Source organism: Entelurus aequoreus, linkage group LG01 (genome assembly GCF_033978785.1).
Source record: "Entelurus aequoreus isolate RoL-2023_Sb linkage group LG01, RoL_Eaeq_v1.1, whole genome shotgun sequence".
Classification (NCBI taxonomy): Eukaryota; Metazoa; Chordata; class Actinopteri; order Syngnathiformes; family Syngnathidae; genus Entelurus; species Entelurus aequoreus.
The window spans coordinates 42,407,903-42,430,070 of NC_084731.1; the positions used below are offsets into that span (position 1 = coordinate 42,407,903).

At 40.4% G+C, this 22,168-nt stretch overlaps 1 protein-coding gene across 1 annotated transcript; it reads left to right on the forward strand.

The window, feature by feature from the left end:
• Window positions 1–11,334: 11,334 nt before the first annotated feature.
• Window positions 11,335–19,326, forward strand: abraa (actin binding Rho activating protein a). The gene is made up of 2 exons (XM_062051029.1): window positions 11,335–12,064; window positions 18,282–19,326. The coding sequence occupies exons 1-2, from the start codon at window positions 11,444–11,446 to the stop codon at window positions 18,717–18,719; spliced, it is 1,059 nt and encodes a 352-aa protein (XP_061907013.1). The 5' UTR covers window positions 11,335–11,443; the 3' UTR covers window positions 18,720–19,326.
• The last annotated feature ends 2,842 nt before the right edge of the window (window positions 19,327–22,168 follow it).

A 22,168-nucleotide genomic window follows, 5' to 3' on the forward strand; every position in this document is an offset into this window, starting at 1 on the left:
GCAGCGGGGAACATAGAACCCTTTTCTGGAAAAAGTGTTGTACGTTCCCCGCAGCGGGGAACATAGAACCCTTTTTTTTAAAAAGGGTCCTTAGTTCCCCGGTAGAGGGGAACATAGGACCCGGGTAACATAGGGACGGGGAACATAGGGATGACCCGCTGCAGGCAGCTTGCTAGCTATGATGGCAGCAACGATGTCTGCCAGACAGGAGAGAGTGGTCAGTGACGATCGAATCGAGAAAATGACAAAATGGGTCAAAGACCAAAAAGTTATTAACTGACAGCAGTGACAAATGTCAGACTGTAAACTTTCTCGAAAGAAAAGGACAAAATGGGAAGATGCTGATAATAACAGCAAAATGGAAAATATAAGAATTTCCAAGTAATGCTCAACTCAAGTGTGTGTGTGTGTGTGTGTGCGCGCGTTAAACTTCTTGTTGAATGATTTCAAATTATCTCTGAGTCTGAACTGAGGGAAAGGAAACCAAATTTTGAGCAGTCTCTCACGAGTTCAAAATACCAAATGAGGAGATTCTAAAAGAACAGACCGGTTTATGAAAGACTTGATGGGGGAGGGGCACAGCTAAGAATACTTGAGTGAGATTCTGTGATCCAAATTCGAGATAGAGCTTTTTGATAATGATAATTTGTCAGAGTAAGGTTGTGTAATCAAAATTTGAGAATGAGCTTTGTCAATCAATCAAGAATATTTGCATTAAGTTCTGTGATCAAAATTCAGAAACAACCTTTAATAATTGATAAAGAATATGTGAGTGAGGTTGTGTGATCCATCCAATTTGAGAATTAGCTTTGATAATAATGATTGAGAGCCTCTGGCCCTCTGTGGATCATGGCCGCGGGGCCAATTTTGCCTGGCCCCTTGGGGCCTCTGTGGGTCGTGGCCGCGGGGCCAAGTTGGCCTGGCCCCTTGGGGCCTCTGACCCTCTATGGATCGGGGCCAAGTTGGCCTGACCCCTCGGGGCCTCTGGCCCTCTATGGATCATGGCCGCGGGGCCAAGTTGGCCTGACCCCTTAGGACCTCAGGCCCTCTGTGGGTCGCGGCCGCGGGGCCAAGTTGACCTGGCCCCTTGGGGCCTCTTACCCTCTATGGATCGTGGCCGCGGGGCCAAGTTGACCTGGCCCCTTGGGGCCTCTGGCCTTCTGTGGCTCGCGGCCGCGGGGCCAAGTTGGCCTGGCCCTTTGGGGCCTCTGGCCTTCTGTGGGTCGTGGCCGCGGGGCCAAGTTGGCCTGGCCCCTTGGGGCCTCTGACCGTCTATGGATCGTGGCCGCGGGGCCAAGTTGACCTGGCCCCCTGGGGCCTCTGACCCTCTATGGATCGTGGCCGCGGGGCCAAGTTGGCCTGGCCCCTTGGGGCCTCTGACCGTCTATGGATCATGGCCGCGGGGCCATGTTGGCCTGGCCCCTTGGGGCCTCTGGCCCTCTGTGGGTCGCGGCCGCGGGGCCAAGTTGACCTGGCCCCTTGGGGCCTCTTACCCTCTATGGATCATGGCCGCGGGGCCAAGTTGGCCTGGCCCCTTGGGGCTTAAGATTATTATTTTTGCAAAAGTAGTTTTGCTTGGGTCGCGGCCGCAGGGCCAAGTTGGCCTGGCCCCTTGGGGCCTCTGGCCCCCTGGGCCTGGGCCCGGTAGGCCCGGTCATTAATCCACCTATGGGATGAACTCTAATATTGTAATAGATGGAAAGCCTTTCTTTTGGAAAAATATGTTTGAAAGAGGAATCATTTTTGTCAATGATATTATCAATGAGAATGGTAAAATTATGAAGTATGATGAATTTAGAGCTATGTATGGTGATGCTTGCTCAAGCTTTTCATTTTATCAACTAACTGGAGTAATTGGGAAAAGATGGAAACAAATAATTAATTATGGAACTACTAAATTATTAGTTTGTAAACCTCTAATAAGAAATTCTAGTTGGCAAAAAGGAACTAAAATAAATGGAAAAATATATAATTTTTATTTAATAAAGAAATCTTTGAAGGCTGCCTCATACAACACAAATGGAAAATGGGAGGACTTTTTTGACTGCCCGTTGCCATGGGATGCCATATTCAAACTAATCTATAAAACCACTATCGATGTGCAACATCGTTGTTTTCAAATTAAAATTATTTATAACTTCTTACCCACAGGGAAAATGTTAAAATTATGGAATATGACAGGGTCAGATGATTGCCGATTTTGTTGTCAGGAGCCTGAATCCACCCTGCATTTGTTTTGGTATTGTCATATTGTGTCTTTGTTTTGGGTGGAAGTTGAAAAAATGTGTTTAAGGATTGGTTTGTTTATGAAGCTTAATGTGGTTTCTGTTATTTTAGGAGAGTTCATTGACAATCATGATTTAGTCAATTTAATTATAGTACTCTGTAAAATGTTTATTTTTAAGGCCAAAAACAGATATTCACTTAGTATTACTTTCTTTAAAACATTTATTCAGTATTTTCTAACTTTAGAAAGTTACATGGTTGAAAACGATAATGATGCCAAAAAACATTAAAAAAAAGATGAGAAGTCCTCAAAGGCTTATTTTGAAAGTATAATTATGTTTATAAATTATATGATATCTGTTGTTGTGTTCCCTAATTTGAGTGACCTGGACATAATCTGGACTGTACATAAATGCTTATTTTGAAAATGTAATTGTGTTTATAAATTATATGCAATCTGTTGTGTTCCCTAATTTTTTTCTGTGTACATGAATGAAGGTGTGTGTTGCTGAGTCCGACTTGGACATTATCTGGACTGGGCCTGGTTTAAAAAACCCTTTAAACAAATCTAATTTCATTGACAACCTGGTCTGTTGAAGATAAGGCCCTTTTTTAAAAAATAAAATAAAATAAGATAAATAAATAAAAAAACATTTCTTGGATAAAAAAGAAAGTAAAACAATATAAAAATAATTACATAAAAAATAGTAGCATATATATATATATATATATATATATATATATATATATATATATATATATATATATATATATATAGCAGCCTATACAATCATGTGTGCTTCAGGGACTGTGTCCCTTGCAGATGTGTTGTCTATGTTGTGGGAACCAGAATATTGGTAACAGAAAGAAATAACCCCTTTTGTGTGAGTGGGTGTGGATGAGTGTGCATGGGGGAGGTTGTTTGGGTTGATGCACTGATTGAAAGTGTATCTTGTGTTTTTTCTATGTAGATTTAATTTTTAAAAAAAATAATTTTTTTTTTTTTTTTTTTTTTTTTAGAACAGGCCCGCGGGCGACTCATCTGGTCCTTACGGGCGACCTGGTGCCCGCGGGCACCGCGTTGGTGACCCCTGATGTACAGTATAGGACCTATATGCAACATACAGAGCCGGCCCAAGGCATAAGTGTACTAAGCGCTTGCTTAGGGCCCCGCGGCCACCAGGGGGCCCCCAAAAGCAATTAACAAAAAATTGTTATTTTTATTTTTTGCATGTTCTAGTCTGACTGATGATTTCTAAATGATCAAAGATATATTATTGTACAAAAACACAATTTTAGGTCAACAGAGTGCTGCTGCTGATCTAGGCCTAGTGATTCTTCCTGCCTCTCTTTAAGCTGCCTCGTTATATATATACACTACCGTTCAAAAGTTTGGGGTCACCCAAACAATTTTGTGGAATAGCCTTCATTTCTAAAAACAAGAATAGACTGTCAAGTTTCAGATGAATGCTCTCTTTTTCTGGCCATTTTGAGCGCTTAATTGCCCCACAAATGTGATGCTCCAGAAACTCAATCTGCTCAAAGGAAGGTCAGTTTTGTAGCTTCTGTAACGAGCTAAACTGTTTTCAGATGTGTGAACATGATTGCACAAGGGTTTTCTAATCATCAATTAGCCTTCTGAGCCAATGAGCAAACACATTGTACCATTAGAACACTGGAGTGATAGTTGCTGGAAATGGGCCTCTATACACCTATGTAGATATTGCACCAAAAACCAGACATTTGCAGCTGGAATAGTCATTTACCACATTAGCAATGTATAGAGTGTATTTCTTTAAAGTTAAGACTAGTTTAGGGTGTTGTTGATAAACGGTTTTCGCCTTCCATAGGAGAGTTTTAACTTGCACTTACAGATGTAGCGACCAACTGTAGTTACTGACAGTGGGTTTCTGAAGTGTTTTTGAGCCCATGTGGTGATATCCTTTACACACTGATGTCGCTTGTTGATGCAGTACAGCCTGGGGGATCGAAGGTCACGGGCTTAGCTGCTTACGTGCAGTGGTTTCTCCAGATTCTCTGAACCCTTTGATGATATTACGGACCGTAGACGGTGAAATCCCTAAATTCCTTGCAATAGCTGATTGAGAAAGGTTTTTCTTAAACTGTTCAACAATTTGCCCACGCATTTGTTGACAAAGTGGTGACCCTCGCCCCATCCTTGTTTGTGAATGACTGAGCATTTCATGGAATCTACTTTTATACCCAATCATGGCACCCACCTGTTCCCAATTTGCCTGTTCACCTGTGGGATGTTCCAAATAAGTGTTTGATGAGCATTCCTCAACTTTATCTGTATTTGTTGCCACCTTTCCCAACTTCTTTGTCACGTGTTGCTGGCATCAAATTCTAAAGTTAATTATTATTTGCAAAAAATATGTTTTTATCAGTTTGAACATCAAATATGTTGTCTTTGTAGCATATTCAACTGAATATGGGTTGAAAATTAGCACTGTTTTAACCCTCCGCGCGTCTATTCGGTGCAAGGTTTGATTTCCTGTACAATGTATCGCGACATGCTTATTTAGCCATTACCAAAACAACTAGCCCGTCACCACTGATTTTAGTTCAACAACCGAGAGGGACAAGCGGTACAAAATGGATGGATGGATGGCATTAAAAATACGAATTTCAAAGTAAATTAAAGCTGCAAGCAGCATTGGTCGGGTCCGCCTTCTGGCAGGTGCTAGTCCTAGGTGTCCAATACTTTTGTCCAGAGGTAGTCCTGAGTGAGACCTACATAGAGGTTTTTGTTTCGTGTCTCTACGATATTGGTACTGGGAGTTAGAGGAAGTTGTGTCTGAGTTCACATTGTCATTATAGGCTATTGTGTGTATTGAGGCCAAAGAAGGTCTAATCGCAGTTTCGTTGTCATTTTTGGCACCGTAGCAGCATCAGTGCTGCGGGTCTTTGAAGGCTCGTAAAATCAAAACGGTAGCACTAAATAAAAATCCGTATAGAACTTTTAATCAGAAGGGTTCAATCTCTCTCCTGTAGCAGTTTGAAGCCGAAACGACAAACGCGCTCAGAGGAGATAATGTTTGATGTTTGGTGACCGTTTGGTACAAAAATGTTGTTTTGAAATGGAGATAACAAACTTCCTGTTGATTTTTGCTGAAGGGTGTCAATGTATGAAATGTAGGTCTAGGCGAGACCTACATTAGAGGTATTGGTTTCATGTCTCTAAGACGTTCCTACCGGAAGTTATAAGCAGTTTTGTCAGAGTTTTCCTCTAAAAAGCATTTTTTTGTCAGTTTTATGTAAAAATTGCTCAAGGGCACAATTTTGAGTTTCGGGGTTCGGTTATTTTTTGAGATCGCAATTTCTACCAGTCCCGATGTGTGTGAGAAGTTTGGTGAGTTTTGAAGTATTTTAAGGGGGTCAAATTAGAGGTCAAAGACGTAAAAAACAGTGTTTTTAGTACATTTTTGTCTTGAAGGGGAAATTGCCAACTCCCTGTTGATTTTCGCCCGACAATGTAAAATTATGAGTTGTAGGTCTAGAGCAGACCTACATACAGGTTTTTGTTTCATGTCTCTACGACCTTCCTAGTGGGAGTTACAGGCAGTTCGTTTTTTTTTTTTCCTAGGGGGCGCTAGAGCTCAATTTTGTTTTTTGGGGTTAGGTTTTTATATTAAAGTCTGCTGGCACACTTTTTGGATGTGTGTAAAAAATTTGGTGAGTTTTGAAGTATGTTAAGGGGGGCGAAGTAGTGCGCAAAGCTGCGGAAGAAGAAAGAAACAAAGAATAATAATAATAATAAAACCTTACAAATACAATAGGTTCCTTTGTAACCAGTACAAAGGACTCCCTGAGGGAGTCCTTTGTACAGGGTACAGGGCGGACCCTAATAATAAAACCTTACAAATACAATAGGTTCCTTTGTAACCAGTACAAAGGACTCCCTGAGGGAGTCCTTTGTACAGGGTACAGGGCGGACCCTAATAAACCCACATTTCCAATGCCCGATGCTAGGCTCACTCATGTCGATTGTGTTTTAATGTTTAGGGGACAAGCTGTAATGAAATAAATCAAACATAATTTGGTGGTGGTGATGAAAAAAATAATTAAAAGCAGGGCCGGTTCTAGGCAGGCATATACGAGGGGCAGTCACTTTTTTTCTGTGCTAATACAGTAGTAACATTGTCTTCTTCATAGAATGTGGTTGTTAGCTACAATATAGGCCTGATTTACTAAGAACCAAATACCACGCACTAAACGGAGTGAGCAATCTATAAAATAGCGTGTACTATTAGTGAGCGTGTTGCATGTGATTTACTAAGACTGGGTGTACAATTGTATAGTGGTACAGAACGCCTTAATTAAATGAGGATTTTGCGTGTACTAAACGGAGACACTCCCATTTACTGCACATTCATGTTATCATGCCTGTGGCGTTTTGCTATGTTGTCAAACATGCAGGAGACATTTACCACTATTTATGGGCATTTTAGAAGCAGTCGTGCAGTGCATCAACATTGACACCATTTTTGTTTTCTTTCTCTTTTTTTTTACCGCCGAAGGTGCATGGGAGAGAGGCTGCACTTACTCCGCTCTATAGGCAAAAATGCATACTTTGAGAAGGTTTTTTTTCATATGAGGAATATTTTACTGATACATATTCAATGTGAAAAAACAATGGTTATTAAAAAAATACTAAAGGACACCATTTGAATTTGTTTTAATAAGCGACCATTCAAAAATGTTGACACGCACGTGTATGACAGAGGACTCTCATCTTTGCAGCGCGAGCACTGATCCTGCAGCCAAGTGTGGAACTGTCAGTTTGCACAGGTGCTAAATAAAACACAAAATAGTGCTGGCAAAACGTTGATGATGTTACGTGTGCAGGAGGAGGAGACGACACAGACAAGGAGGGGTGTCGTTTAGCTCTATATATTTATATAAACGCACAATATATATAAATAATCAAATGAAGTGTGTAATAAATCCAAAATGTGTGTGTGTGTGTGAATTAACTGTTGTGTGTTACCGGGAGTGTTGAGCGAGAGGCGGAAGTCCCGGAGGGGAAAGACATGCTCGTAGATCTGTGAGCAGGCAGGAAGTCGGGGCTATAGCGAGGCGTCGAAGGTCCGTGTCCAGGCGGGAGGTCGAGATCCAAGAAGCAGTTAGGGAACCAGAGAGGGACATAGTGGAGACGAGACACACAGCTTGTTACGCGGAAATGGAGGTTTGCTGCTGGAACGACACGACACAGGACAATGCACAATGAAACACGGAGGAGAAAACAGAGAGAGAGCAGGATTGCATAGAGCATATGATTACGGCTTACTGTACAGGACAGGTAGCTAGGTTCTGGCGCGGAACAGCAGGTTGTGCAGGCTTATGACGGCAGGTCCTCTGATCAGCCACAGGTGCGCTGATTGCTGCCGCCGGACTGACATGTGGCTGGCGCTCCGCGCAGCACACACATGAATGCGCCCAGGCCGTGACAGATGATTATTTTTAAACGTACATTGCTCGTGATAAATAATTATATTTGCATGTTTTCCTCCCAGTATTGTGGGCGTTTTGATGATCGGCGTATACTTTGCATATTAAGGAAGACAGAGACGCAGAATGGATTGCACGCCTTTTCCTGCTTAATTATAAGAGAGACAATCCACTTTGCACACGTTTAGTAGATGATACCTATCAAGTTTGCACTTCTGCTTTTTACACTTCTGTGATGGTTAAGAAAATTCAAATTTAAGAGCATCGCCCACATTTAACAAAGCGCTCTATATGGAAACAGTTTGACCCTGGAACAGACTATATCACCTTCGTGATCTGTTTTTACATTTCACATGCTTCACTGGAACTGATTGTCTATTTCCAACATTCATTCGCAATCAAAGCAAAAGGATGGTGGAATTGAGTTGGACTTGTAATGTTTACTGTACAATGACAAATGCATATTGAAATCGTTTAAATTACTACATGAAGCAAAGACAAACATCTTACTGACGTTGTTGCTGCTTTTGGAATTAGACTGTTTTTTTCTCATCCGGCTCTGCAACTGTTTGCCATCATTTGTGTCGCCTGTGTCACATTTCCCAAACTGTGATATCGTACAACACACACACACACACACACACACACACACACACACACACACACACACACACACACACACACACACATACGTACATTACTGGCTTTCTAGTGCCAGCCGTGTCTATTTCTGTGTGTGCTGTGCAGGGGGTGGGAACATGCATGTGAGGAAGCTTCTGGCATGGGACGTGGAACGCATACGTACATGCACGGTCACACACACACGCACACACACACGCACACTCACGCACAAACACATTGGCATGCTGGAAACAGGAACTGGCTTGGACCCTGTTGGATATTTTAGATGGTACAAATATTTGAGAGGAAATCACACACACACACACACACGCACACACACACACACACACACACACACACACACACACACACACACACACACACACGCAACACAATCAACACTGTTAATTACTATGATAAAAGGTAAAACAAAACAAAAAACACGTTTGCTATGCGTGTTACCACAATGACACACAATGATTCTAACATGTGACAACTAATGATGCCTTGCAGTTACAGTTACTGTAAAATCAAAATACACATATTAAATATATAATACAAAACCCAAAACCAGTAAAGTTGGCACGTTGTGTAAATATAAACGGAATGCAATGATTTGCAAATCCTTTTCAACCTTTATTCAATTGAATAGACTGCAAAGACAAGATACTTAACGTTTGAACTGGAAAACTTTGTTATTTTTTGTGAATATTAGCTCATTTGGAATTTGATGCCTGCAACATGTTTCAAAAAAGCTGGCACAAGTGGCAAAAAAGACTGAGAAGGTTGAGGGATGCTCATCAAACATCTCACAGGTGAACAGGCTAATTGGGAACAGGTGGGTATACAAGCAGCTTCCATGAAATGCTCAGTCATTCACAAACAAGGATGCGGCGAGGGTCACCACTTTGTGAAAAAATGCGTGAGCAAATTGTCCAACAGTTTAAGAACAACATTTCTCAACGAGCTATTGCAAGGAATTTAGGGATTTCACCATCTGCGGTCCGTAATATCATCAAAAGCTTTAGAGAATCTGGAGAAATCACTGCACGTAAGCGACGAGGCTGAAAACCAACATTGAATGCCTGTGACCTTCGATCCTTCAGGCGGTACTGCATCAAAAAGCGACATCAGTGTGTAAAGGATATCACCACATGGGCTCAGGAACACTTCAGAAAACCACTGTCAGTAACTACAGTTTGTTACTACATCTGTAAGTGCAAGTTAAAACTCTACTATGCAAAGCCAAAGCCATTTATCAACAACACCCAGAAACGCTTTGCTGGGCCCGAGCTCATCTAAGATGGACTGATGCAAAGTGTAAAAGTGTTCTGTGGTCTGACGAGTCCAAATTTCAAATTGTTTTTGGAAACTGTGGACGTCGTGTTCTCCGGAACAAAGAGGAAAAGAACCATCCGGATAGTTATAGACGCAAAGTTCAAAAGCCAGCATCTGTGATGGTATGGGGGTGTATTAGTGCCCAAGGCTTGGGTAACTTACACATCTGTGAAACGCACCATTAATGCTGAAAGGTACATACAGGTTTTGGAGCAACATATGTTGCCATCCAAGCAACGTCTGCTTATTGGAAGACAATGCCAAGCCACATTCTGCATGTGTTACAACAGCGTGGCTTCGTAGTAAAAGAGTGCGGGTACTAGACTGGCCTGCCTGTAGTCCAGATCCGTCTCCCATTGAAAACGTGTGTGGCGCAATATGAGGCCTAAAATACGACAACGGAGACCCCGGACTGTTAAGCTTCAAGCAAGAATGGGAAAGAATTCCACCTGAAAAGCTTCAAAAATTGGTCTCCTCAGTTCCCAAATGTTTACTGAGTGTTGTTAAAAGGAAAGGCCATGTAACACAGTGGTAACAATGCCCCTGTGCCAACTTTTTTGCAGTGTGTTGCTGCCATTAACTTCTAAGTTAATGATTATTTGCAAAAAAAAAAAAAAAAGTTTCTCAGTTCGAACATTAAATATCTTGTCTTTGCAGTCTATTCAATTGAATATACCATACCAACTTTTTTTTATAAAGCCCTTCAAAAACAATCACAGTTGAAAAACAAAGGGCTGTACACCACAAACAAGTGAATAAGTTGAAAAGGATTTGCAAATCATTGTATTCTGTTTTTATTTACGACTTGCACAACGCGCCAACTTGGGTTCTGTAGTATACATTACAAATATATTAAAACCAATAAATTGAATTGCAGATTAATTATTTTAATTCATATTCATCGGTCCTAGACACATGAAATTCAACAGTATATATATATATATATATATATATATATATATATATATATATATATATATATATATATATATATATATATATATATATATATATATATATATATATATATATATATATATATATATATATATATATATATATATATATGTGTTTTAACAATTTAATACAACATAGTTATACACACTATATTAATTGAATTACTGAAATAATAAATAATTGAAGAATAAGTCATTCAAAAATCTTTAAAATTATTTTATAATTAAAAAATAATACTAAAAAATATATTTAATGTAAAATAATATGGATACAAATGTAATAAATTCATCAAATTAATTAAAAAAAATATTATTGATATTATATACATATTAATCAAAGGTTTTGTATATTATTAAACATATTAGCATATTGTTTTATTGACCCCATATGCAAGGTTAGTGTTTACGAAGCACACAAATATTTAGTCGTACTTGCAAAGACACGCAGACACAATATTTGCTGGGATGACCAACAACATAAAAATACCCTCTGTGACCTCACACACATACAGTAAATAATGTGTGTGTGAAGTCACAGAGGGTCTAAAAATGTTGGACACCTGTTGACTGATCCCACTGGGAGAAATTTCACCCCACTAATGTGTGTGTGCGTGCGTGTGACTTAATGTATGCCCCTCCCCTCCCGTGACGTCCCTTCCTGTGCTGCTCTATTTAAAGGGACTTCAGCCTGAGCCAAAGCGACTTGAGTGACGATCCCGAAGGCTTTTGATGTTCTTGTGAGGCTCGACCTTTCTTGTGCCACAAGTGAACCTGAGGTGTTCCCCGGTCTTAGCAGAAGATTTCCCACTTCGACTCGGTCTTCTGGCACGATGAGCGACAGCAGGACGAGCGCCGTGCCGCCTCAGGCGTTCAAACGGGCCGCGAGGAAGATCAAATGTGCCGCCATGGTGACCAGCCTGGCCAGGAGCTGGCAGGGCTGGGCCACTGAACACGCAGACAAGCAGGACTCCATCCCCACCGGCTGGATCCCTTTGTCCGTGGACCAGGGGGATAAAAAAGAGCGCACCCATGTGGTCAAACTAAATATTACGCCCCGTGTGGTGGCTGTAGATGCGAGCAACACCGCTAGTGCCATCAGAACCGGCTCGGTGACCAAGACGGTGCAGCCCAAACGCAGCGAGTGCAGCGGCGGCAATGTGATCAGTGCCATCCGGGGACTGATGGAGTCCGGACCCGAGAAAAGCAAGCCGTTCTTCGGCAACGAGTCGCCGACGCGGCGCCGCCACATGAGGGCGCTGCACGGCGCCGGAGGAGGCGTCATCCATGACAGGAAGTTGATGCTGCAGGACAGGAAGTCGGGCTCCAGGAGCAGCAGCCTGGACACGGAGGACAGCGGGCTGGGGGACGAAATGGCGCTCGACGACAACGGCAGCGACACGAAAACAGAAACGACTGACGTCGGCCTGAAAAAAACAGCCAGCAGGCCTAAGGTAGACCCAAGAGGCACCCCTCATGTGTGTGTGGGCGGGGTCAGCGTGATGTAAACAGTGTGACATCTAGGGTTGTATGGTATACCGGTATTAGTATAGTACCGCGATACTAATGATTCATATTCAGTACTATACCGCCTCGGAAAAGTACCAGTCGAACACCCCCCCCCGCGCCCCGTCGTCGTCACGTCGTGTCATTGCTGGTTTGCGAGCAGAGGAGCATGTTCGGCAGTGCACAATCACAGAGTTCTTACAAGCAGACACAGTGTGTTGACAGAAAAGGGAGAACAGATGCATTTTGGCTTAAAAACTAAAGATAAAGGGGAAGTTATAACACTGAAACACCCTCAGGAAGAAGTACTTTAAGACATGGCTAGCTAGCTAGCGGCTAATGTCCAGCCGCTGTCGGCAGTGTTTTAGCTACTTCTAAACGGGGACGGCGTGGCGAAGTTGGTAGAGTGGCCGTTCCAACAATCGGAGTGTTGCTGGTTACTGGGGTTCAATCCCCACCTTCTACCATCCTAGTCACGTCCGTTGTGTCCTTGGGCAAGACACTTCACCCTTGCTCCTGATGGCTGCTGGTTAGCGCCTTGCATGGCAGCTCCCGCCATCAGTGTGTGAATGTGTGTGTGAATGGATGAATGTGGAAATACTGTCAAAGCGCTTTGAGTACCTTGAAGGTAGAAAAGCGCTATACAAGTATAACCCATTTATTTTATTTAAATCACTAATCCTGGTCTCCATGGCGACAAAAAGTTTCTTACAAATTTCATCCGTGCAGGACGAGGAAAAGCTAAACATATTTCAATGCACACCGTAACTCACCGGTATCAAAATGTAAACAAACGCAATTGGTGGATCTGCACCTGACATCCACTGTAATGACACCAAGTACAGGAGCAATACTACTATGATTACGTCAATATTTTTTGGCATCACAACATCTTCTTTCGTTTTTTCATTTATTTATATTATGTTTATAAACTCAGGAAATATGTCCCTGGACACATGAGGACTTTGAATATGACCAATGTATGATCCTGCAAAGACTTGGTATCGGATTGATACCCAAATTTATGGTATCATCCAAAACTAATGTAAAGTATCAAACAACAGAAGAATAAGTGATTATTACATTTGAACAGAAGTGTAGATAGAACATGTTAAAAGAGAAAGTAAGCAGATATTAACAGTAAATGAACAAGTAGATTAATAAGTAATTTTCTACCACTTGTCCTTAATAATTTTGACAAAATATTAGAATTGAAAATGACACAATATGTTACTGCATACGTCAGCAGACTAATTAGGAGCCTTTGTTTGTTTACTTACTAATAAAAGACAAGTTGTCTTGTATGTTCACTGTTTTATTTAAGGACAAACTTGCAATAAGAAACATATGTTTAATGTAAGATTTTTTGTTAAAATAAAGCCAATAATGCAATTTTTTGTGGTCCACAGACTAAAATAAATCAAAGGATGTACCATTTTGATATTTTTCACCTTCAAAACCGATATAACATTTAGATTTCTTTAAAAGAAACAACAGCCTGTATGTCAGATTTGTGATACTAGGTGTCAACTTTTCTACTTGTTCTCATTGAATTACAGTTACTCTTTTATTCCACTTTTAAGTGTGGTTTCTTTTGTAATAGTATTCTTAGAATGTGTTAAAAACCCAAATTGGACACCCCTGTTGTATGTTATATGTTCTGACTTTACAGACAACATGTACTGTGTATATTGAATTAAAAAATGGTACATTTTATTATTATTTATAATTGCATATTATAAATGTTGGCCTCAGTCATTTTACCCTGAAAATCCAAGAAGTGTTTTGCCCGAGAGTCACGTGCGACAGTGCAACACAAAAAAAGTGTTCTGAGTGGTCTGCCGGAACATTCCAGCACAAACCACTGCAGTCACTTTGACGTCTCTTGGAGAAATCCAACTCCAAACGCAAATGCGTCACTAAAATGTGGCTTATAAAAGGCGAGGCCGGCCCCTCAAAGTGTGAGTCGTTAAAACGGGAGCTGGCCTGCAGCACCATGGAAGACACGTTAATAAACGTGTTGACCTTCAGGTGCAGCAGCAAAAAGGTGGAGGCTTCCTTGAGTGACAGCTGACAGGTGAGCGATTTTAAAAAGATGTCGATCGAAGCGTGGCCATAGGCACTTTCTAAAAATGAAAATAAACAAGTCAACTATAAAAAAGATGCAAAACTGGAATAAAAAGGTTTAATGTGACGAGATTAGGTACCCATGTTAAAGGCCTACTGAAATGAAATGTTCTTATTTAAACGGGGATAGCAGGTCCATTCTATGTGTCATACTTGATCATTTCGCGATATTGCCATATTTTTGCTGAAAGGATTTAGTAGAGAACATCGACGAAAAAGTTCGCAACTTTTGGTCGCTGATAAAAAAGCCTTGCCTGTACCGGAAGTAGCGTGACGTCACATGTTGAAGAGCTCCTCACATCTGCACATTGTTTACACCAGCAGCGAGAGCGATTCGGACCGAGAAAGCGACGATTACCCCATTAATTTGAGCGAGGATGAAAGATTTGTGGATGAGGAAAGTGAGAGTGAAGGATTAGAGTGCAGTGCAGGACGCCAGGGTGTATCTTTTTTCGCTCAGACCGTAACTTAGGTACAAAGGCTCATTGGATTCCACACTTTCTCCTTTTTCTATTGTGGATTTGTATTTTAAACCACCTTAGATACTATATCCTCTTGAAAATGAGAGTCGAGAACGCGAAATGGACATTCACAGTGACTTTTATCTCCACGACAATACATCGGTGAAGCACTTTAGCTTTGGAGCTAACGTGATAGCATCGTGCTTAACTGCGGATAGAAACAGAAGAAACATGCCCCTGACTGGAAGGATAGACAGAAGATCAACAATACTACTATTACTTCTACTATCAGGAGACACCGAACTAAACCCTGGACCTGTAACCACACGGTTAATGCTGTCCCGCCTGGCAAAGCCTAGCAATGCTGTTGCTAACAACGCCATTGAAGCTAACTTAGCTACGGGACCTCGACAGAGCTATGCTAAAAACATCAGCTCTCCACCTACGCCAGCCCTCATCTGCTCATCACGACCCGTGCTCACCTGCGTTCCAGCGATCGACGGTGCGACGAAGGACTTCACCCGATCATCGGTGCGGTCGGCGGCTAGCGTCGGATAGCACGTCTGCTATCCAACTCAAAGTCCTCCTGGTTGTGTTGCTGCAGCCAGCCGCTAATACACCGATCCCACCTACAGCTTTCTTCTTTGCTGTCTTCATTGTTCATTAAACAAATTGCAAAAGATTCACCAACACAGATGTCCAGAATACTGTGGAATTTTGAGATGAAAACAGACGCTGTTTGTATTGGGACACAATGGTGTCCCAATACTTCCGTTCAATCCGTGACGTCACGCACAAACGTCATCATACCGAGACGTTTTCAGCCGTATATTTCCCGGGAAATCTAAAATTGCACTTTATAAGTGCCATATTGGCATGTGTTGCAATGTTAAGATTTCATCATTGATATATAAAGTATCAGACTGCGTGGTCGGTAGTAGTGGGTTTCAGTAGGCCTTTATTAACACACAGAGAGAAAGGTGTGTTGCAACCAAAACAAACAAAAAAAACATAGGAAAACAAAAACAAGTATTAGCAAAAAAATATATATATATTTGAAATTTAAAAAAATGTTTTCACACAAAAAAGTAGTGTTGGAAAATATTATTTTTGGTTATGAATTGTTTATTTTTGGTTGCAAAAAGTTTATAATCATTTTTACATTACAAATTGATTTTTGGTGGCAAAAAAATGTTTTGCCACCAAGTTTTTTCTGGTGACAAATAGTTTTTTTGGCTGCAAAACATTCTTTGGGTTCTTTGGTGGTTATTTATTTATTTTTTGGTTATGCTGGCCTTGCCGTCTTCTCCCAAGCCGAAAGGCGACATGAGCGTGTCATGAAACAAGACAGACGAAGGTGATGAATCGTTGAACAAAAGTGTACTTTAATGATCTGCAAGCATTATAGGAAGTTCTGCTGTAACTGGAGGATAACTCGCCAAAATAAAGCTCTCCCTTTGGTCTTTACAGCCTGAAATGATGTCATCTAAGGTCTTTGAGTTGAGTTGAGTTGAGTTGAGTTTGAGTTTATTTCGAACATGCAAGCATACAACATGATACATCACAATTTCCAGTTTCTCTTTGTGTTTATAATACTGAAATTGACCCTGTCAAGCCCATATAGGGGCAATGTTTGCGTGTCTGTGAGTGGTTTTTGTTAGACATTATCTCAGTATTATGACTGATATTCATGGCGAACGGTCTGGAGAATCCTATCATCGACAGATTTACTCAGCCTTTTTTTTGTGAAGTGGATACTATATCTACCTGCGCATGTCACACGTATTGGTCATACTTTATAACCTGCTCAAGAAGCTGGACCCTTACTTACACAAACTGGAATGTAGTCTTTCACCGTATGCAAAACATGTTATTTCTTAGACTAGCAGATACGACAGTTGGCTGCTCCTGTCTCTGGCCATGCTCACCCCACCCCAGTAGACGATGGCGTGGAACACCGCAGAGGCCACTACAGTGTATATGTTTTTTGTTGTTGTTGTTTTATTTTTGTGGCTGTGTGTAGAAGTGGCTGGTTGCATCAGCTCTGCTCTTTTAATGTTTACGTGTGCTATGGCAATGAGGTTTTTATTTTCTTTGGCCTCAGTCTGGACCCCCTCTCCAGGGGCCCAGGCTTAGACTGAATATGTTTTATTTCTCCCCCCCTTGTTATAAATTGAATTTTTTGTTTTTGGTGTGGGCGGGGCCTCGTCTGGACAGTATCTAAGAAGCCTTTTTGTTGGTCAGTCTCTGATGATGACATCACTATGAACATGGCTGCTGACTACTTAAACCAGGGGTGTCCAAACTTTTTCCACTGAGGGCCGCACACGGAAAAATTAAAGCATGTGGGGGCCATTTTGATATTTTTCATTTTCAAACCATAACAAAATATATGCAATTTTTTTATTTATTTTACCTTTAGGGGTCCTGGGGACCATAAAGGGTCTCAGTCATTAAAATGTTAAAAATAAATCAGATTATTATTTTTTATTATTATTTAATGCTTACAGTAAATCTCTATATCAACTTCAAGTTGATATAAAGTAATACAAATTTTAAATTTTTTTTTATGGCTTTTCTGTCAAAAACAACTTAGTTTTTTTTATAGTAAAACTGAAACGTGCAGTATTTAGTAATTAGAGCCCTAAAAGATCAATAATGCAGGGCACCATTGATTTTAATTATTTCATATTTTTGAGTAATCACAGTGAAAAGATAAATAAAGAATCACTAAATATATTTGGGATCCAAAAGGTGCCCCACTCATAAAGTGATACATTTTCATTATTTTTGTCTTTTACTTTCAACACTTAAGTTACGAGATCAACTTCAGATATATCTGTCGATTTTATGCTGGAACTATTATTTTGTTTGTTTTATGCGCTTTTGTCAAAGAAAACTTTGATGTTTTTATATGACTACTACACAATATAAGCAATATTTACCACATAAAACATTTTAAAGTCAAATATTTGAAGTAATTGGAGCCCTGAAAATAATTCATTATAACATGGATTTTTTGTCTTTTTTTTTTTTTTTTGAGCACTGGCAAAAAAAGAAAAATGAAGAAAGACAAAAGTATAAAAAACAGCCTGCGTGGCAGCTTGTGTCAACATTGCAACTTTTTCTCGTTAGATTTCACCTCATTCCACTTTTTTTAATGGTCTTTTTTATTTTTGCAATAGTATTTCCAGAATGTGTGGCGGGCCGGTAAACAATTAGCTACGGGCCGCAAATAGCCCCCAGGCCGCTCTTTGGACACCCCTGACTTAAACCCTCAATGTATTTGGAATGAAAACACCAAAGACTAGAAGTGGGCAACAGTGACCAATACAAAGGCTTCTAAGATAATGTTCGGAGGAGGCCCCGCCCACAAGATTGAAGTTGAGTCGTAACCAGAAAAAAAAGATTTGCAACCAAAGTTTTTTGTTAGAAAATATACATTTATATTTAATTCTATTATTTTTGTTAGATTGCATAATAGAGACACATTTCTCTCCATAATACCAATAATAATACTTTGTAACACAAAGATGATACACAGACCTCTCAAAACAACCATGTGACTCCTCCCCAGATGAAGATTTCCGCCACAGGCAACATCAAGAGCCGTTGGCAGCAGTGGTCTGAGCAGCACGCGGAGGGCCAGAAGCTCAACCCGTTCAGCGAGGACTTTGACCAGGACTACGCCATGAGCCTGCGACTGCGTAAGGGCGACAGCGGCTACGGGCGCCCCAAAGAGGGCTCCAAGACGGCCGAGCGAGGCGACCGGGCCCACAGGCACATCCACAGGGAGATGGAGGAGATGGTGTGGATCATCAGAGAAATGGGCCTCGAGGACAGAGACGGCCGGGCGGCGGTCACCTTCGGACGCCTCTTCGACCGATACGTAAAGATCTCGGACAAGGTGGTGGGCATCTTGCTGCGCTGCCGCAAACACAAGATGGTGCACTTTGAGGGAGAGATGCTGTGGAAAGGACAGGACGACCACGTCGTCATCACGCTGACGGACTGACCCTTAACCTTCTCAGTGGACCATGGGAAACTTTAGCTAGTTTACCTCTGAGGTCTTGTTGTTTGACCAAAAAAACCTCAGTCATGCTTAGACAAATCTCATGAGACTTGACTATCACCAAAGACTTGATCAACCTTAACACCATGTTAGGGTTAGTCTGGATAGGACTTGGTTAGGATGTTTTGAGGTAAAGCAAGATTACACACTAAAAAATGCTGGGTTATTTTGATAACCCAATTTATGAGTTGCTAGTGTTGGGTTAAATTTTGGAGTAATTTTTATGAAGAGCAATCCTTTTGGTGGGCTATAAGGGTATTATTTTAACTCAATATCTGGGTTTTCAAAATTTTTAACCATTTTTGGGTTGTTTTTCAATGAGTAACATATTTTTGGGTAAAAAGGCTTTTTTTTTTTTTTTATAAAAAGTCCCCTTTTTTCTTGGAGGGAATTTTATTATGGATTAATCTCATTGACATTATTAACAATCACACATTGTATGTACATGGAAATATTTGAGCATGCTGTATAGGACTACTATGACCATACACGGCAATTCTTGTAGAAAAATGTCACTCATATTTTGCTTTTGAGTATATTTTAATGGAATAAAAATAATTTGGATCAGTAGTTGGGAAGGAGTAGGACAAATCAGCAGTAAAATGTATAATTTTTAACCAACTATTGGGTCAAGGAGCGCTAAATTGCGCAACCCAATTGTTGGGTTGGGAATAACCCAACATTGTAGTGAGCATAACTCAGCTTTTGTGTTAAATAAATTCAACCCAATAGTTGGGTTATGAATCAACCCATATTGAGTTAGCACAACTCAAATTTTGGTTTAAATAATTCAACCCAATAGTTTGGTTGGGAATAATCCAACATTAAGTTATCATAACTCAACTTTTTGGTTAAATAATTCAACGCAAAAGTTGGGTTGAAAAAATTAACCCAAAATGTTTAGTTAAAATAACTCAAATAAGGGGATTATCCTTTTCTGAACGAGCAGTTGGGTTAAAATTGGGTTATTTTTTAACCCAACATGTTTTTGTGTGTAGGGTTATGTACACACTAAAAAATGCTGGGTTGTTTTGATAACCCAATTTATGAGTTGCTAGTGTTGGGTTAAATTTTGGAGTTATTTTTATGAACAGCAATCCATTTTGGCGGTTATAAGGTTATTATTTTAACTACATTTCTGGGTTTTCAAAATTATGAACCATTTTTGGGTTGTTTTTCAACGAGTAACGTATTTTTGGGTAAAAGGCTTTTTTTATTATTAAAAAGTTACTTTTTTCTTGAAGGGAATTTTTAGTTTGGATTAATCTCACGAACATTATTTACAATCACCCAACATTGAGTGATTTGGGTTAAATAATTCAACCCAATAGTTTGGGTTGACTCAACTTTTTGGTTAAATAATTCAACACAAAAGTTGGGTTGAAAAAATTTACCCAAAGTGTTGAGTTAAAATAACTTTGTCCTTTTCTGAACCAGCAGTTGGGTTAAAATTGGGTTATTTTTTAACCCAACATTTTTTAGTGTGTAGTGATGGGTCAAATGATACTGAAACATCGATGCATTATGAAACACAAGGACTGATACTGTCTCCTTCAATGTGTCACTTTAAAGTACCAGTACAGTGGAAAAGCAAGTTGGCTCTATATTGAACCTATTATCATTTATATCTGATTTATGACACCAAAAGACATACAAAGTTTGCGAGTAAATCGATACGATCAAAATGGTATCAATCTCACGGAGATTCCGAACCATTTTTAGAGTTAATGAGTAAGCCAGACACGTGATCAGTGACGTAAAGGTGGGAACCACAGATCCCTTACCCATCAACAACATTGCAAGTCATGCAGACTTTGTGAGAGCCAACAATGATTATGTTGCCAAAAATTATGATCCAGAAACTTATATTTTTGAGCCTGAAAGTAAGGAGGGTGAGCTACAAGTTTTTAGAGGCTGTGTGCTAAACAGATCCAGCTTTAGTGAAACACCATAGCATCATGTGGCATACTAAAGAAGAAATACAAACTACAAACATAATAAAACAATCACTTACTGGACAGCTGTCACTGCAATGACGACTGATGGAATGTTAAAATCTTCCCGTTTAGATGAAGAATTAATCATGATCCACACGAAGGGTTAAAAGGAAAAGTTGCTGCCTGCATAAAACATATTCGTTTGTGTGTCATAGTCTCCATCTACGGGTATAAATTGAATGTCACAGATGAACAACTTCCCGAGTCATGGCTAAAGCCTCCTAATATCCGAATGAGAGGCATGATTTAGAATGTAGAATAATTTTGACGAGCCGAGCTGACAGTAAAGCAACAAAGGGCTACTTAGCTGTCTGTTATCAATGCACCACTAAAAAATTGTTTGTCTGTGTTAGCACTTATAATAATAACATCGCTAATATTTGGTTAACATTCAGGTCCATCCATCCATCCATCCATCCATCCATCCGTCCATCCATCCATCTTCTTCCGCTTATCCGAGGTCGGGTCGCGGGGGCAGCAGCCCAAGCAGGGAAGCCCAGACTTTCCTCTCCCCAGCCACTTCGTTCAGGTCACGTTATGTAAATACAGTAGGTTTGGCGGGTTTTGGATGGTTATTTTGAAGGCTGTGTGGGCGGAATACATAGCCCTCATTGACTAAATTTTTAGCTGACTTGTTATCTATTTATGACTTAGAATGCATAAAAAAATACAAAAATATGTGTTCATGTCGTATAAAAGGATTGTGAACAATAGACAGCACATCTCTTTCTAATTGTTTACGGTATGACTGATCTGTTGATATGGTCAGAGTGCACAAGCGATTGCGGCGAATCTACAGAAATTGATGAAGACATTCGGAGCGGAATATTCAAAATGGCCGTCTAACATTGTGGTATTTTGTGATGTTCAGACGGTATTTTCACAAACTCTGCGGATTGTATATATAATTAAATATGGTTTAATGGATACAATGAAACACAATTATGCACATAAAGTCAACTTGTTTTTCCTCTCTACTGGTACTACTTGAAGAATAAAAACAAACATCTGTGTCATGATCCGTTGCCCGGGTCATGTTCAGTTTGATATTTCCTTAGTTGTTTAGTTCTGTTTCAGCACCCTTGTTTGTTTTCTTTGTTGCCATGGGTGCTGATTTTTGTCACCTGCCTCTGACTATTGGTCAGGACGCTCACCTGCTCCCGGTCACTAATCAGAGAGCTATTTATTCCTGTCTTATTCGCAACATGCGACAGTTACTTGGGATTTATTTGCTTTTCGCTCTTTTTTCTTAGCTGGTCTTTTTACTAAGCCTTAGCCGTAGCTTTATGTTTGTATTTTGACTTAATTACTGGAATAAATAATTTTTCTTACCTGCACGCTGTTTCCGAACGTTCTTCTGCATTTTGGGGAAACGACTATCTCAAAATCATGCGA

Coding starts and splice junctions, on each gene's coding strand:
- abraa (XM_062051029.1), top strand. CDS start 11,444: ATGAGCGACAGCAGGACGAGCGCCGTGCCGCCTCAGGCGTTCAAACGG. Junction 12,065..18,281: donor AAACAGCCAGCAGGCCTAAG/GTAGACCCAAGA, acceptor ACTCCTCCCCAG/ATGAAGATTTCCGCCACAGG.